Below are 18,545 nucleotides of genomic sequence, written 5' to 3'. Positions count from 1 at the left end.
ATTCAACAAATAGCCCATTGCACTTTGTCTGCTTATTTATGTGTGTGTGTGTGTGTGTATATATTCAATGGTATATGGACACACTGATCTGTTCTGTATTCATGCCCACTATATTCTGTTGTGCTAAAGCAAAGCAAGAATTTTATTGTCCTATCTGGGACACATGACAATAAACTCTCTTGAATCTTGAATCTTGATCCACCTGCTACTGGTCGCAAGTTCATCAGACTAACAACATTCCACAAGATCAAGAATACCACTATTGAGTTAAAGATGGAGGTTCACGTCCAGTTAACCCAAGCGCCCATCGCATGTCAACCAGAAGGACCAGCCTGGAAATTATTCCATTACGCAGGGCACTTCGTTAGCACTGTCTAACTCGTTTTTCTTCAAGACAGCAAGGGATTGGAATACCCTACCAGCCAGCATCAGAGATCTCCAAAACATCAACACATACACAAAGATGCATCTCCTAAAAGCATCAACATTTCCACCAACCCTGGTTGTGTGGCAATAAATTATATCTATCTATCTATCTCGACCAGCACGTTCACCACCATCATAGTGCTGAGCAAAGGTACTAGTATCCTCTAGTATCTTTGGTGCTGAGGGATGCTCTACCTAGAGGTGTTCAGCGTATTACATCCAGATCACACATCCAGAAAAAGAAGCATTCGGCCCTTCGAGCCAGCACCGCCATTCGATATGATCATGGCTGATCATCCACAATCAGTACCCCGTTCCTGCCTTCTCCCCATATCCCATGATTCCGTTATCCCTAAGAGCTAAATCCAACTCTCTCTTGAAAACTAAACCTCCACTATAAAAGACAATAGACAATAGGTGCAGGAGTAGGCCATTCGGCCCTTCAAGTCTGCCTACCTGGCGGAATGAATATTGTATTCTATTGTTTTTTTTTAAATTGCTGTTTTTTTCCCATTTTTCCTTCCGCCCACAATATTTAATATGTAAAAGAATATGTGATTCTGTTCCATTCTGTTTGGTTGTTTGTTTGTTTGTCTTTTTGCACAAAGTCCACGTGCATTGCCACTTTTCATTTCATTGCACATCTCGTATGTGTATGTGACTTGACTGCTCTAACTTCCAGGACCCTCTGCCTCCTCTCTCTCTGACCCCCAACAATCACCCCCCCCCCCCCCCCCCCCCACGACCAGTTTCACTGTCCTGCTGATGAATTTTACTGTTTGCTTGCCCCCTTGTCACCTTCCTAGGAGCAGGGAGGTTCTACTGCAGTTGTACAGGGTCTTGGTGAGACCACACCTGGAGTATTGCGTACAGTTTTGCTCTCCAAATCTGAGGAAGGACATTATTGCCATAGAGGGAGTGCAGAGAAGGTTCACCAGACTGATTCCTGGGATGTCAGGACTGTCTTATGAAGAAAGACTGGATAGACTTGGTTTATACTCTAGAATTTAGGAGATTGAGAGGGGATCTTATAGAAACTTATAAAATTCTTAAGGGGTTGGACAGGCTAGATGCAGGAAGATTGTTCCCGATGTTGGGGGAGTCCAGGACAAGGGGTCACAGCTTAAGGATAAGGGGGAAATCCTTTAAAACCGAGATGAGAAGAACTTTTTTTCACACAGAGAGTGGTGAATCTATGGAATTCTCTGCCACAGAAGGTAGTTGAGGCCACAGTTCATTGGCTATATTTAAGAGGGAGTTAGATGTGGCCCTTGTGGCTAAGGGATCAGAGGGTATGGAGAGAAGGCAGGTACGGGATACTGAGTTGGATGATCAGCCATGATCATATTGAATGGCGGTGCAGGCTCGAAGGGCCGAATGGCCTACTCCTGCACCTAATTTCTATGTTTCTATGTTTCTATGTTTCCCCTCAGCCAGCAATCAACCCTCTACTACAGCTTCCTGAAACTTCACCTGCTTTGATCTGCAGTTTTCACACCTTGCCCTTCCTTATCTCCGTGCCTCCCTCTCCCCTGACTCTCAGTCTGAAGAAGGATCCCGACCAGAAATGTCGCCCATTCCTTCTCTCCGGAGATGCTGCCCGTCCCGCTGAGTTACTCCGGCATTTTATGTCTATCTCGGGTTTAAATCGGCACTTGCAGTTCCTTCCTGCACAAGAACTGCACTAGACTGCGTTTTTTTCTGGGCCGCATCTAAGTTCTTCTTAGTGTCAACCACAGGAAATGTACAGCGCGGAGAAACGTTGGTCTCAGGAGGCTTGTTTTTGCATTACCGCTGCCAAACGCGCAAGTAATGCAATGGATTCAACGCAACTGGTGCATCAAAGTGCAGACTCAACCCTACACTGACCCTCACCAGCTGAACCTTCTAAAGCACCATGTTGTATACATGTTCCAAATTTGATGGGGTTGGGCTGAGATGAGGAGTGCTTTGCCTCCCCAAACTAGTCTGAAAGGCCGCAAACCTCCGCAGGAAGTGGCAAGCGGAAGTTCGAAGAGTATGAACAACAGCAGGCTCAGTCTGAACAAGGGCCTCGGCCCCAAACATCACCCATTCCTTCTCTCCAGAGATGCTGCCTGTCCCACTGTCTGCGGGCTAAAGCAGCATCTGCAGTTCCTTCCCACACACAGCAACAACAGTGTGTTTAAGAAGGAACTGCAGATGCTGGAAAAATCGAAGGTAGACAAAAATGCTGGAGAAACTCAGCGGGTTAGGCAGCATCTATGGATGCTCGACTCATTATTCTCGACTCATTACTGATTAAAAGTGTTTTTTAAATCAAAAGACTTTGAATTTCAAACGACCAGCTTCAACCGATGACGTCACGATGGCTCGGCAGGCAGTGAGCAGCTTCACTGAAGATTTCATCCTCTATGAGGACCACGACTACCGTGGGGGCTATAGGTCGGGGACGGGTGCATTGGGGGAGCAGACACGATGGGTCTGCACTTGGTCTAGTATCTACTAAGAACAAAAATGTTTAACTACAGAAGACACAGAGTGCTGGAGTAACTCAGCGGGTCAGGCAGCATCTGTGGAGAACATGAATAGGTGACGTTTCACAGAGTGCTGGAGTAACTCAGCGGGTCAGGCAGCATCTGTGGAGAACATGGATAGGTGACGTTTCACAGAGTGCTAGAGTAACTCAGCGGGTCAGGCAGCATCCCTGGTGTAAGTTATTGGGCAAATCCTCCAAAATTATGGAAGAACTCGGATAAGGACATGGATAGCAACCAGCACCTAGCAGCGCTACACCCTTATAACAGCACTTTGAGTCCTTGTCAGCTTCGTGTGGCCTCCGAAGCCTACCCGGTACCGGTGGATTGTGGAAAATCCAATCACACCATAATGGGAGTGGTCGTACGAATCCCGGTGATGGGAACCGCGGCACGACCAGCTCCTCTGTACCGAGTGGAGAACGTGGGAGTTGTTCGTGGGGGGGTGCATATTCGCTACGGGAAGGTCCCGCCCTATGTCATAGTGAGGGAGCAAGCTGTGACAGGCATTGACCTTTTGGGTTGTCGGAGACGGGGAGCACAGGTAATCCTGTGTCCCGAGCACATGGGCGCTGAGGCTAGGCCTCAGTGTGGGTTCAGGGCTGTTGGGGCACAGCCTATAAACTGCACCATGGAGGCGATGGCGGCAGACCATGTCCCTCCACAGGTGGCGTATATAGGCAGTGGGACGTACTGTGTCACCACAAGTGCCCAGCGGTATCAGCACGGATCACAGCTGTGGTGCCCGATACCGCACAGCAGCTTCTGCTTTAAACCCAGGGCAGAAGTCCATGTGGCACAGCAGCGAATATTACCCATCCCGGAACCTTCTTCGGTTCACCTCTCGGTACGAGAAAATGTAACTGACTTATTTAACTATGTTGCCCATTTTGGGTATGATATTCCCCCAGTGAATGAAAAATTAAAAGAGTTGCTGGTGGCGGTCGAGTTGTCGCACAAACACTTCTTCTCCCTGGAACAAAAGACTCTGGATATCGCCAGGGAGATCGAAGAGATCAAGTCTCCAAGTTGGTGGGACCTGGTGTCCTGGATCATAGTTCCAGCATGAGTCCGCATCGTGTCCCGTGTTCTGATCATCTGCCAGATGATAATTATGGTGTATTTGCTATGCATTAATTGCAAATTTAAAAGGCGGAGGAGGATGGCCAAATTACAACAGCTGGTAAATCGAGCCGCCCGACGTCACCGTAACGACACCACATCACTGTAAAATGTCTGTACTCTAGTGCAATAGTTTTTGTACATATGTTGTAATCCCTGCATTTTCAGGGAATGGTCGTGAGGGTACTGTATGGTTTGTGGGATTGATGTAAAGTAAAATGTGTATAGTGTAAGTTAATGTGCTTCGAGGGCCTAGTTAGCAATTAAGGGGGGCTTTCGGGGTACATAATTTCACCTTCTCACCAGGAGTGTTTACAGCTCTTGAGGCTGGAGGATTGCCCACTAAGTTTGTCAATCGATACGGTCCGTGCAAGCCTGGACGTATCGTAGGGGCGTGTAAGTTATTGGGGCAAATCCTCCAAAATTATGGAAGAACTCGGATAAGGACATGGACATTTAAAAAAGACAGATTTGCTGGCTGCAACGGAAAAACCCCCCAATCCACAAAGAAAGAATCAGTTTCAAGTTTCAAACCTGTCTGGCCTGTGGATTTGGGCATCACACAACTAGGCGAATGGTGTGGGCAGCAAAGGCTGAGACGGAGATAACGAGATTATCTTGGATACACAAAGGAAGGAACCAAGCCTCAGCAGACGGTGGTAAACAGGCCAGCAGCAAGCACAATCACCATCTTGGATGAACCATCCATCGAGACAATAGGAGCCCATCCAGGCGATGGGATAACGATCAGGCTGAGGGATCATGACATCTGCAAACCCCTTTTCATCGGAAGCCTATTGTTCATGCCAGATCGAAACTGGGAATCATCAAAAGAACCCTTTTATCCAGAGGACCACCTGGGGGTTTCAAAGGAAGCTCAGGTATAAAAACAGGAGTCAAGCCAGAACTCGCTCTCTCTCTGCTCTGCTGGACAGCTCGTGGGCCTGCATCGACCTAGCTGTGAGTATCCCGGTGACCTGGTGAAATTCCCGAAATAGGAAAGAGGTTGAGAAAATAAAGCGAAAGGGGGGTAAAATTGTGTAAAGTAAGTTTTACGACGTGCCCGATAGTTTTCCGTCCATAGTCTTAGTTTAAAGCATAAGTTTAGCCACGTATTATGTAGTGTTGGTGAGATTCGATTTCTCATTGTTTAATAAAGCCTGTAAATTTTAGACTTGCTTTGAGTCCATCTTGGTTTCTGTTTTCACTCATCAGCACACTCTGGTCAATTCAACCTTTTTATCATATCCCACCATAATTCCGAGGTCTAGAACCTAGGGCAATCCCTTTGGAGTAAAGGGAAACGCAAAACCCCTACACTGGGGAACATGGATTAGCGACGTTTCTGGTCGGGGACCTTTCCTCAGACACTGAAGAAGGATCTTGACCCTAAACATCACCTCTCCATGTTCTCCAGGGATACTGCCTGACCCGCTGAGTTACTCCAGCACCCCGTGTCTTTTTGTGTAAACCAGCATCTACAGTTCCTTGTTTCTCCAGGCAGGACCATTGCCACAGACGGCTGTGGAGGCCAAGTCAATGGATATTTTTAAGGCAGCGACAGATAGAATCTCGATTAGTACGGGTGTCAGGGGTTATGGGGAGAAGGCAGGACAATGGGGTTGAGAGGGAGTCAAGTTTATTCGTCACATACACATACGAGATGTGCAGTGAAATGAAAGTGGCAATGCTCGCGGACTTTGTGCAAAAAACAACAAACTACAAACAGAATGGAACAGTCACATATTCACATATTACATATTTGTGGGAGGAAAAATATTTTAAAAAACAGCAATTTTAAAAAGACATCACACAACTGTAGAGTGGTTCAGTAAAGTTAGTCTCTGGAGAGATGGGAGTTTACAGTCCTAATGGCCTCTGGGAAGCAACTCCTTCTCAATCTCTCCGTTCTCACAGCATGGCAACGGAGGCGTTTGCCTGACCGTAGCAGCTGGAACAGTCCGTTGCTGGGGTGGAAGGGGTCTCCCATGATCTTGTTGGCTCTGGAGTTGAGGATAGATCAGCCGTGATTGAATGGCAGAGTAGACTCGATGTGGTGAATGGCCTAATCTTGCTCCTAAAACCTATGTACTTATGCCGCCTGTCCCGCTGAGTTACTCCAGCACTTTGTGTCTATCCTCGGTGTAAACCGGCATCTGCAGTTCCTTCCTACGCATGTATTAGTAAGTGGATTAATTTCTGAGGAATGATTATATCAGCAAGTGGTTTAGATAGAGCGGAAATCTAGCGTGATTCATGTTGTAACCTCTGGATAAGCTTCTGCTCATACCGTGTGTGACAGAGACACTTGGAATTCACACCCTGCTAGGGTTGACTCATCAGACACTCATTATAGAACTCATTATGCATCGTAGACAAGGTGTGGAGTCACATTATGTGCAGGAAGGAACTGCAGATGCTGGTTTACATCGAAGATAGACGCAAAACGCTGGAGTAACTCAGCGGGACAGGCAGCATCTCTGGAGAGAAGGAATGGGTGACGTTTCGGGTCGAGACGCTTCTTCAGACTGAGAGTCAGGGTAGAGGGAGACACAGAGATAAGAAAGTGTAAGGTGTGAAAACGAGACATCAAAGGAGGTTAGGAGGTAGACAAAAGTGCTGGAGAAACACAGCGGGTGCAGCAGCATCTATGGAGCGAAGGAGATAGGCAACGTTTCGGGCCAAAACCCTTCTTCAGACTAGAGATTAGGAGTTTAGTTTAGTTTACTGTTACAGCATGGAAACAGGCTCTTCGGCCCACCGAGTCCGCGCCGACCAGCGATCCCCGCACACTAACACTATCCTACACACACTGGGGACAATTTGTACATTTATACCAAGACAATTAACCTACAAACCTGCACGTCTTTGGGGTGTGGGAGGAAACCGAAGATCCCGGAGAAAACCCATGCAGGTCACGGGGAGAACGTGCAAACTCCGTACAGACAGCGCCCGTAGTCAGGATCGAACCCGGGTCTCCGGCGCTGTGAGGCAGAAACTCTACCGCTGCGCCACCGTGCCGCCCCAGTTGAGGTTAAACTTTGTATCCTCGTGTTTTCCAGGATCTTGTGCCCAACTTTGCAATCTGAGGATGGGGTCCCGATCCTTTGTGGTCAGGAAGGAACTGGAGACAGACACAAATTGCTGGAGTAACTCAGCGGGACAGGCAGCATCCCTGGAGAGAAGGAATGGGTGATGTTTTGGGAAGGGTCTCGCTGCCCCCCACTCTTTGATTCCCCCTGCTCTCCAGCTCTATGTCATGTTCACATCTTGCCCTTCCATATCTCTAGTGTCCCCCCCTCCCCTGAGTCTCAGTCTGAAGAAGGGTCTCGACCCGAAACGTCACCCGTTCCTTCGCTCCAGAGATGCTGCCTGTCCCGCTGAGTTACTCCAGCATTTTGTGTCTATCTTCGGTGTAAACCAGCATCTGCAGTTCCTTCCCACACAATCAATGTGTTTGGAGAGGCTTCAGTCACTGCCTGTCGCATGTTTCCCCCTAGAGGGCGCCACAGTCCACATCTCCTTGTTTTTTTGGGGGGGGAGACAGATGAGGTCTCTGGGGTTGACATACCAACCCGGGCGGGGGGAGTGGGGGAGGGGCGGTTAAAGGCAGAGCCCCCCTGGGGCGGGCAAGGTTGGCACAGTCCCTGGGAGTGGACGAGTTGGAGAGATTGGGGGGGGGGGGGGGGGGGGGGGGGGGCAGCGGTAGAGTTGCTGCCTCACGGCGCCGGAGACACTGGATCGATTCCGACCACGGGCACTGTCTGCACGGAGTTTGCACGCTCTCCTCGTGACCCGCGTGGGTTTTCTCCAGGTGCTCCGGTTTCTGCCCACACTCCAAAGACATTCAGGTTTGTAGGTTAATTGGTTTCTGTAAACTAAACTAAACTAAACTAAACTAAACTAAACTAAACTAAACTAAACTAAACTAAACTAAACTAAACTAAACTAAACTAAACTATCAACACAAATAATGACATTTGGCGCTGCGAGATTGGTGAGGCTTGGACTGGGAGAGGGAAGACAGACAAATTAAAGCACCTCCTTCAGTACAGATGAGCTGAGGTGAAGACTGAGGGAGGATTTGTCTGCTTTGCCACTCTCGGTCCAAGCCTGCCCATTCTCTGAGCGTGAGTGTGTAAGAGGAGAAGCGAGTGTGTAAGAGGAGAAGCGAGTGTGTATGAGGAGACGTGAGTGTGTAAGGGGTGATGAGTGTAAGGGGAGGCGTGTGTGTAAGGGGAGATGTGATTGTGTAAGGGGTGATGAGTGTGTAAGGGGAGGCGTGAGTGTGTAAGGGGCGATGAGTGTGTAAGAGGATGCGTGAGTGTGTAAGGGGATGCGCGATTGTGTGAGGGGAGACACGAGTGTGTAAGGGGATGCGTGATTGTGTAAGGGGAGACGTGAGTGTGTAAGGGGAGAAGAGAGTCTGTAAAGGGAGACGTGAGTGTGTAAGGGGAGACGAGAGCCTGTAAGGGGAGATGAGTGTGTAAGGGGAGGCGTGATTGTGTAAGGGGAGACGCGAGTGTGTAAGAGGAGACGCGAGTGTGTAAGGGGAGACGTGAGTATGTAAGAGGAGGCGCAAGTGTGCAAGGGGAGACGTGAGTGTGTAAGATGAGGCGCTAGTGTGTGAGGGGAGACATGAGTGTGTAAGGGGCAACGCGAGTGTGTAAGGGGAGATGGAGCGTGTAAGAGGAGACACGAGTGTGTAAGGGGAGATGCGAGTGTGCAAGGGGAGACGCGAGTGTGTAAGGGCAGACACGAGTGTGTACGTGCCTTATCCAGCAGCATAATAAATTACTGAGTGAATCAAACTCCGTTGTCTGAATCCGGTAAATTATCGTACACGACACCCATACGGGTCACAGGGAGAATGTGCAAACTCCACACAGACAGCGCCCGTGGTCGGAATCGAACCCGTAAGGCAGCAACTCTACCGCTGCGCCATCGTGACAGCCCCTGGGTGTAGGGAAATTTGTTCACAGCTGATTTAACTACCAAATCAGGAAAGTGGCTAGAATGCCTATTTGAATGAACTAGAAAGAAAGGCACACAGCAACTTTGAATTGTGTCAAACATTCACATCTGGTTCAATAAAGATCGCGCTTGCCTCTATCTAAAGACCCAGTGTTCAAATCCCAGCCAAGAAATCTCAGGCCAGTAAAACTGCAAAAAGCGATCAATGTTCAATTGTTTATTAATCATTGGAGCAGAATTAGTTTGCGAGTGATGGTGCCCTTTCTATAAAAATTAGTCGCTTTTAATCTCCCCCCCGTTCCCCTCACAGTGAATAGTTCATGTACATTGGTATTTACGAGCGGAATTAGGCCATTCGGCCCATCAAGTCTTCTTCGCCATTCAACATGGCAGATCTATCTCTCCCTCCTAACCCCATTCTCCTGCCTTCTCCCCATAACCCCCGACACCCGACCTAATCAAGAATCTGTCAATCTCCGCTTTAAAAATACCCAATGACTTGGCCTCCACAGCCGTCTGTAGCAATGAATTCCACAGATTCACCACCCTCTGACTCAAGGAGTTCTTCCTCGTCTCCTTTCTAAAAATACGTCCTTTAATTCTGAGGCTGTGACCTCTGGTCCTAGACTCTCCCACTAATGGAAACATCCTCTCCACATCCACTCTATCCAGGCCTTTCACTATTCGGTAACTTTCAATGAGGAACCCGCTCATCCTTCTTAACTCCAGCGAGTACAGGCCCTGGCGCCGTCAAACGCTCATCATAGATTAACCCGCTCATTCCCGGGATCATTCTGGTAAACCTCCTCTTAAACCCTCTCCAGAACCACACATCCTTCCTGGGGACCAAATCTGCTCACAATATTCCCAGTGTTGCCTAACCAGCACCCTACAAAGCCTCAGAATTATAGCTCTGCTGGTATAGTCTAGCCCTCCCGAAATGAATGCAAACCTGTCCGCCTTTGGAGTGTGTGAGAAAATCGGAGCACCTGGAGAAAACCCACGCGGGTCACGGGGAGAACGTGCAAACTCCGTACAGACAGCACCCGTAGTCAGGATCGAACCTGGGTCTCTGGCGCTGTGAGGCAGCAACTCTACCACTGGCACTTGGCACCCGCTGGGTAAAACCTTTCCCCTGAAACCTTGCCCCTCTCCCCTTCTAGTAGGTGGTAAACGGGGATAGTATAGAAGGGGACCTGATGGTCAGCACGAACATGATGGGCCGAAGGGCCTCTTTCTGTGCTGAAAGTCTCTCTGACTCATCTATTTCCTGGTGCATCCAAACAGCCCTCATTATGTTGAAAGCCATTATTTGGTAGTTAAATCAGCTGTAATCTGATTTTCCTACCTGGCCGTTGGGGATGTTGTCAGTATTCCTTCCGCTGAGAACGGGTCGGGGAGGAGGAGACCGATATCCAGGGGATCTCCAAGCTCACGGGTGGAGCAGAGTCGGGCAGGGGTCGGAGTCGAGTGGAGTGGGCAACGCGACTTACACAGACGTCTGACTGAGGGGGGAACTGCAAGCGCTCGGGAATGGTGATGAAAAGTATCAAATGTGTGGTGGTGGGTGATGGGTGAGTGACGACTCCAATGCTTCTACTATCCCAGTATTCCATCTTCCCAATGCTATTCCCACTCCCCCTTCCTTCCTCTCCTGAGGTTACTGCTGTTGACCTGCGTGGGTTTTCTCCAGGTGCTCCGGTCCCCCCCCCCCCCCCAGGCCAAAGAACTGCACGTTTGCAAGTCGATTGGCTTATATCATGGTATATGGACACACTGATCTGTTTTGTAGTCAATGCCTACTATGTTCTGTTGTGCTGAAGCAAAGCATGAATTTCATTGTCCTATACAGGGGCACATGACAATAAACTCACTTGAACTTGAACTTGAACTTCAGTAAAAGATTGTAAATTGTCCCCACTGTGTGTGTAGGATAGTGTTAGTGTGCGGGGGGATCGCTGGTCGGCGCGGACTCGATGGGCCGAAGGTCCTGTTTCCGCGCTGTATCTCTAAACTAAACTACACTGAACTGAACTGATTGTTTAAGAAGGAACTGCAGATGCTGGAAAATCGAAGGTAGACAAAAGTGCTGGAGAAACTCAGCGGGTGCAGCAGCATCTATGGAGCGAATGAAATAGGCAACGTTTCGAGCCGAAACACTTCTTCAGACTAGACTAAACTAAACTAAACTAAACTAAACTAAACTAAACTAAACTAAACTAAACTAAACTAAACTAAACTAAACTAAACTGAACTTATGCGGGGTGATCGCTGGTCGACGCGGACTCGACGGGCTGAATGGCCTGTTTCCGTACTGTGTCTCTAAAGTCTAACGTCTCAAGTCTATTAGACAATAGACAATAGGTGCAGGAGTAGGCCATTCGGCCCTTCGAGCCAGCAACGAGAACAGTCCTCACTAAGGGTGTAGTCCTGATCTCCCAGTTTCAGCTTTTGTACATTTTTTTTAAAAATCTGCATTTTTCTGTCGCTATAACAATATATTCAGCACTCTGGTTATTTAGTTTAGTTTAGTTAAATTTATTAAAACACACACACGCACACACACACACACACACACACACACACACGTATACAAATATATACACACACACACGTATATATAAATATACATACACACACATACTATGCACAATCACATATTTATATACATATATATATGCGTACATATATATATATATATATATATATATGTCTGAAGAAGGGTCTCGACCCGAAGTGTCGCCCATTCCTTCTCTCCAGAGATGCTGCCTGTCCCGCTGAGTTACTCCATCTTTTTGTGTCTATCTTCGGAGGAATATAGGTGGGAGGGGGGTGGGGGGGGCGGGGGTTAGGGGAAAGGGTGAAATGTGCCCACATTCCCTACCCCCCCACCCCCCCCCCCCATTCAATTCCACCTGTATCCTGCCCCCTGGGCGATGGGCCGAAGGGCCTGTTTGATATCCCACCAAGCCTGCTTTGCATGATACAGTGCGAAAGCTATTTTGCTCTTTACCCAAGCCTTCTATTTTGGGAACTAACTGAGCCACAAACCCCCGGTGATCAGATAACCATGTTTTAGGCTATTAAGCTTTTTGGTGGTTACATTTAGAAAGTTAAATTGTATTACTGCCTGTCCCCCACTGAGTTACTCCAACATTTTGTGTCTACAAACATACAAACATGCATCAATACAAACATACAAACATGCATACATACATACAAACATACAAACGTCACCCATTCCTTCTCTCCAGTGATGCTGCCTCACCCGCTGAGTTACTCCAGCATTTTGTGTCTACAAACATACAAACATACATACATACAAACATACTGTACATACATACATACACACATACATGCAAACACACGTATAAAACACACACACAGACATTAATGTGTAGGAAGGAACTGCAGATGCTGGTTTAAACTGAAGATAGAAATAAAAAGCTGGAGTAACTCAGCGGGACAGGCAGTGTCTCTGGAGAGAAGGAATGGGTGACGTTTCAGGTCGAGACCCATCTTCAGACTTATATATATATATATGTATATACATATGTGATTGTGCATAGTATGTATGTATATGTATATTTATATATTCGTGTGTGTATATATTTATGTGTGTGTGTGTGTGTGTGTGTGTGTGTGTGTGTGTGTGTGTGTGTGTGTGTGGGTGTGTGTGTGTACTGATGAATTTAATGAAACGTGACCCATTTCTTCTCTCCACAGATGCTGCCCGTCCCGCTGAGTTACTCCAGCATTTTGTCTCCATCTTTGGCACAACCAACAATAGTCCGGAAACAATACCGTGGGGGCGTCTCCACTATTGACACCTGTGTCTTTCTCTCCTCTCGTAGGGCCGTTGGGAAGACCTCTGTCCTTATCACCTATACCACCCACACCTTCCCAGAGGAGTACATTCCCACCGTGTGAGTATATACTTCTCCGTCAGTTCCTTCCCGTTGATTTGTATCGGTTATGTTTCATTCTGCCGCCCTGTCCGATAACAGCGGGGAAGAAGCTGATCCTGGATTAGTGTTGCCAACTGTCCCGTATTAACCGGGACATCCTGCATATTGGGCTAAATTGGTTTGTCCCATACGAGGTTCGCCCTTGTCCCGTATTTGACTGCTGTGGAGGGCAGTGGAGGCCAAGTCACTGGGTGGATTTAAGAGAGAGTTAGATAGAGCTCTAGGGGCTAGTGGAGTCAGGGAATATGGGGAGAAGGCAGGCACGGGTTATTGATAGGGGACGATCAGCCATGATCACAATGAATGGCGGTGCTGGCTCGAAGGGCCGAATGGCCTCCTCCTGCACCTATTTTCTATGTTTCTATGTAAAGAGGCTGATAAAGTCCGGATTACAAAAAATGGGGTGGGATCGTCCCCCACCTCTCAATGCAGGGGGGTGGGGGGGGGGGGACGTGTCCCCCCTGTACCCCCCGGGGGATTTCCGCCCCTGGTCGTTGCCATGGGAACTTGAGGCAGGAGGTGGTGCAACAAACCAGGGCGGCGGGAGAGATTTGCATGCGGTCACTAAGGGAGGCAGTGTGGGGAGCGAGAGACAAGAAATAGTCAAATTTATTCAGCCCATCTCAGCGGCACGGTGGCGCAGCGGTAGAGTTTCCGCCTCACAGCGCCGGAGACCCGGGTTCCATCCCAGCTATGGGTGCTGTCTTTACGGAGTTTGTACGTTCTCCCCGTGACCCGCGTGGGTTTTTCTCCGGGTGCTCCGGTTTCCTCCCACACTCCGAAGACGTACAGGTTTGTAGGTTAATTGGCTTGGTGTATGTGTAAATTGTCCCTAGTGTGTGTAGGATAGTGTTAGCTGGTCGGCGCAGAAAGAGCCACTCTGAACGCTGGCTCAATTCACCTGCAAGTAAGGATCTCTGGAAAGATATTTCCCTCAGGAGCTGAAGAGTCAAGTCCAACAGTAGGGGGTCTCACTGATCACGTGTAGGAAGGAACTGCAGATGCTGGTTTAAATCGAAGATAGGCACAAAATCAGACTGAAGAAGGGTCTCGACCCGAAACGTCACCCGTTCCTTCTCTCTAGAGATGCCGCCTGTCCCGCTGAGTTACTCCAGCGTTTGGTGTCTGTCTTCGGTTTAAACCAGCATCTGCAGTTCCTTCCTGGACATTTCTGACCGGCTGAGTTACTCCAGCACATTGTGTCGGTTTGAGAGTTGCGTGACCTTTCACCGTGTGCGGGAATGACCGTTGCCTTCCATCCGCAGCTTTGATAACTATTCCACCACGGTGACGGTCGATGATGTGGTGGTCACTCTCGGGCTGTGGGACACGGCGGGACAGGAGGACTATGACCGGCTGCGGCCTCTCTCTTACCCCCAGACTGTAAGAATGTCCGCACAGCGATCCCCTCCCCATTCTCCCACAAGACACCCCTCCCCCCTCCTTCTCCCCCCCTCCCCCCCTCTTCCCCCCTCCCCCCCCTCCCTCTCCCCCCCCCCCCCCCCACACCCCCTCATAGAGTCATAGAGTGATACAGCACGGAAACAGGCCCTTCAGCCCAACTTGCCCATAAACTGGCCCACATGTCCCATCTACAACAATCCCACCTGCCTGCACTTGGTCCATATCCCTCGTCACCTGCCCGATCCATGCACCTGTCTAACTGTTGTGGGTGTATGGAACGAGCTGCTTGAGGTAGTTGAGGCAGGGACTATCCCAACATTGAAGAAACAGTTAGACAGGTACGTGGATAGGACAGGTTTGGAGGGATATGGACAAAACGCGGGCAGGTGGGACTAGTGTAGATGGGTCATGTTGGCAGGTGTGGGCAAGTTGGGCCGAAGGGCCTGTTTCCACACTCTATCACTCCGGGTTCTTCACTGGATGACTGGAGTCTTCATTGTCCTTTCCTCTTTTCCAGGATGTGTTTGTCATCTGTTTCTCCCTGGTCAACCCTGTCTCATTCATGAATGTCCAGCTGAAGGTAAGAGCTGAGATCCCACCAATCTACTCAGACGTTCGATTGATCAGATACACGCACCTGCTCTTTTTGAAGCGATCAGTAGGCACATCTAGGTTAGTCTAGACCCTTTGGCCCACCGAGTCCGTCCTGCACCTATTGTCTATTGTCTATTGACCCAGAAACGTCATCCATTCCTTCTCTCCAGAGATGCTGTCTGTCCCGCTGAGTTACTCCAGCATTTTGTGTCTATCTTCGGTTTCAACCAGCATCTGCAGTTCCTTCCTCCACTCTGGTGTCTAGGGTGTAGGATGATTCAGTTGCCTGATAACAGCTGGGATGAGACTGTCCCCTGAATCTGAGGAAACAGGTTCCTTCTGGAATCTGAAGAACATGTTCTTGTTTCATTATGAAATTTCTATAAAATGTTATGAATTCACGAACATGGGGTTGGGTGGGAGGGAGGGAGAGATAGATCAGCCATGATTGAATGGCGGGGTAGATTGGATGGGCCGAATGGCCTAATTGTGCTCCTGTGAACCTGTGAACGTCTCCCCGCCGCAGTGGTCCTCCGAGGTCAAGCATCACTGCCCCAACTGTCCCATCATCCTGGTGGGCACCAAGAAGGACCTGAGGGACAACAAGGACACCATTGAGAAGCTGAAGGAGAAGGACATGGCTCCGGTCAGCTACAAGGAGGGCGAGCAGAAAGCCAAGGAGATCGGTACGTTATGTGGGCTTCCTCCTCCAGCCCACCGAGCCCACGCCCACCCAACAATCACCCGTGCACCAACACTATCCTACACACCAGGGACCCGGGTTGGATCCTAACCACGGGTGCTGTCTGTACGGAGTTTGCACGTTCTCCCCGTGACCTGCGTGGGTTTTCTCCGGGTGCTCCGGTTTCCTCCCACACTCCAAAGACGTGCAGGTTTGTAGGCTAATTGGCTTCGGTAAATTGTCCCAAGGAATGTGTGGGATAGGTCTAGTGCACGGGGTGATCCATGGTGGGCGCGGACTCGGTGGGCCAAATGTCCCGCGTGTGTCTCTAAACTTAACTAAACTCAACGTGCTGTCTGTACGGAGTTTGCACGTTCTCCCCGTGACCTGCGTGGGTTTCCTCCGGGTGCTCCGGTTTCCTCCCACGCTCCAAAGACGTACAGGTTTGTAGGATAATTGGCTTCTGTAAAAATAAGGATATGGGGATCGCAGGTTGGCGTGGGTTTAAAGGGCCTGTTTCCGCGCTCTATCTCTAAAGTCCAAAGACTGTTTAGTAGCTATCTAGCTGTTTCATGCCAGCCGACTTGTTCAAACTGCAGTAAACACAAGTCTCCTTCAGTATAGGTTCAGACACACCCTCAAGGAAAATGTGGATTAGATCATTGCTAGCAAGGGGAAGTTGACAACGAAGTATATACAGATAAAATTCACTAAAGAGGGCAGTCAGACTAGTGGGAGAATGAGGAAGGGGGAGGGATGGAGAGAGAGGGAAAAAGCAAGGGTCATTTGAAGTTAGAGAAGTCAATATCTCCAGAGATGCTGCCTGTCCCACTGAGTTACTCCAGCATTTTGTGTCTACCTTCGATTGAGACCAGCATCTGCAGTTCTTTCCTACACAAGTTAATGTTCATACCGCTGGGGTGTGAGCTGCCCAAGCGAAATATGAGGTGCTGTTCCTCAAATTTGCTGCTGGGCCTCACTCTGACAGTGGAGGAGGCCCAGGACAGAAAGGTCAGTGTGGGAATGGGAGGGGGAGTTGAAGGGCTGAGCAACCGGGAGATCAGGTGGGTTTAGGTGGACTGAGCGGAGGTGTTCAGCGAAACGATCGCCGAGCCGATGTACAGGAGTCCACGCCCGAAACAACGGATACAGTAGATGAGGTTGGAGGAGGTGCAAGTGAATAACCACAGATGCTGCCTGTCCCGCTGAGTTATAAGTCATGTCATAAGTGATAGGAGCAGAATTAGGTCATTCGGCCCATCAAACCTACTCCGTCGTTCAATCATGGCTGATCTATCTCTTTCTCCTAACCCCATTCTCCCGCCTTCTCCCCATAACCTCTGACACCCGCACTAATCAAGAATCTACCTATCTCTGCCGTAAAAATATCCACTGACTTGTGACCTCCACAGCCGTCTGTGGCAAAGAATTCCACAGATTCACCACCCTCTGACTAAAGAAATTCCTCCTCGTCTCCTTCCTAAAGGAACGTCCTTTAATTCTGAGTTGGTGACCTCTAGTCCTAGACTCTCCCACTAGTGGAAACATCCTCTCCACATCCGCTCTATCCAAGCCTTTCACTATTCGGCAAGTTTCAATGAGGTCCCCCCCATCGTTCTTCCAAACTCCAGCGAATGCAGGCCCAGTGCCGACAAACGTTGGGGGAGCCCAGAACCAGGGGCCACAGTTTAAGGGATGGCGGGGACTGTCATATGCTGAGAGAATGGAGCGGCTGGGCTTGTACACTCTGGAGTTTAGAAGGATGAGAGGGTATCTTATTGAAACATATAAGATTATTAAGGGTTTGGACACGCGAGAGGCAGGAAACATGTTCCCGATGTTGGGGGAGTCCAGAACCAGGGGCCACACACACAGTTTAAGAATAAGGAGTAAGCCATTTAGAACGGAGACGAGGAAACACTTTTTCTCACAGAGAGTGGTGAGTCTGTGGAATTCTCTGCCTCAGAGGGTGGTGGAGGCCGGTTCTCAGGATACTTTCAAGAGAGAGTTAGATAGGGATCTTAAAGATAGCGGAGTCAGGGGATATGGGGAGAAGGCAGGAACGGGGTACTGACTGGGGATGATCAGCCATGATCACATTGAATGGCTCGAAAGGCCGAATGGCCTACTCCTGCACCTATTGTCTATTGTCTATTGTCTAAACACTCGTCATATTCCTTCCTCTTCAATACTCATACCTTGTATTGTATAACTGCAGGCGCTTTTAAATACGTTGAAAGTTCCGCTCGCAAGGACATCGGTCTGAAGGACATCTTCGATGCAGCAATCCGAGCTGTGATCCAGCAACCAGCTAAGAAAGGCCGGAGTCGTTGCTTCATTCTGTAGCCAGATTTTCAGGACATTACTGGCGGGTCCTGATAAAGAAAGTGGAATGGATCAAGACCGAATGGCCATCAATATCTCACGTGGAATTCCTCTGGGAAAGAACATGCGTCTGCTCACCTTGGTGAAGGAGCTACCTGATTCGTCCCGTTCACATGCCTTTACTTATCCAATTTATTTTTCGAGTCCATAATGAATCTAAAGATAGACACAAAATGCTGGAGTAACTCAGCGGGACAGGCAGCATCTGTGGAGAGAAGGAATGGGTGACGTTTCGGGTCGAGACCTTTCTATTTGTCTGAAGAAGGGTCTCGACCGAAATCAACTATTCCATTATTCCAGCTTTTCGTGTCTATCTTCAGTTTCAGTACAGTTCAGTTTAGTTTATTGTCACTTTTACTGAGGTACAGTGAAAAGGGTTTCGGCCCGAAACGTTGCCTATTTCCTTCGCTCCATAGATGCTGCTGCACCCGCTGAGTTTCTCCAGCATTTTTGTCTACCTTCTAAAGACTCTAT

The 18,545-nt window shown here is 48.9% G+C and overlaps 1 protein-coding gene across 1 annotated transcript; it reads left to right on the top strand.

Annotated features, from left to right (window-relative positions):
- Nucleotides 1–10,420: 10,420 nt before the first annotated feature.
- Nucleotides 10,421–18,285, top strand: LOC116966947 (ras-related C3 botulinum toxin substrate 1-like). Its single transcript, XM_033013335.1, has 6 exons — nt 10,421–10,612; nt 12,893–12,964; nt 14,272–14,389; nt 14,928–14,990; nt 15,531–15,690; nt 17,905–18,285. The coding sequence occupies exons 1-6, from the start codon at nt 10,572–10,574 to the stop codon at nt 18,030–18,032; spliced, it is 582 nt and encodes a 193-aa protein (XP_032869226.1). The 5' UTR covers nt 10,421–10,571; the 3' UTR covers nt 18,033–18,285.
- The last annotated feature ends 260 nt before the right edge of the window (nt 18,286–18,545 follow it).

Source organism: Amblyraja radiata, chromosome 38 (assembly GCF_010909765.2).
Source record: "Amblyraja radiata isolate CabotCenter1 chromosome 38, sAmbRad1.1.pri, whole genome shotgun sequence".
Lineage (NCBI taxonomy): Eukaryota > Metazoa > Chordata > Chondrichthyes > Rajiformes > Rajidae > Amblyraja > Amblyraja radiata.
This window is presented reverse-complemented; position numbering and strand designations above follow the sequence as displayed.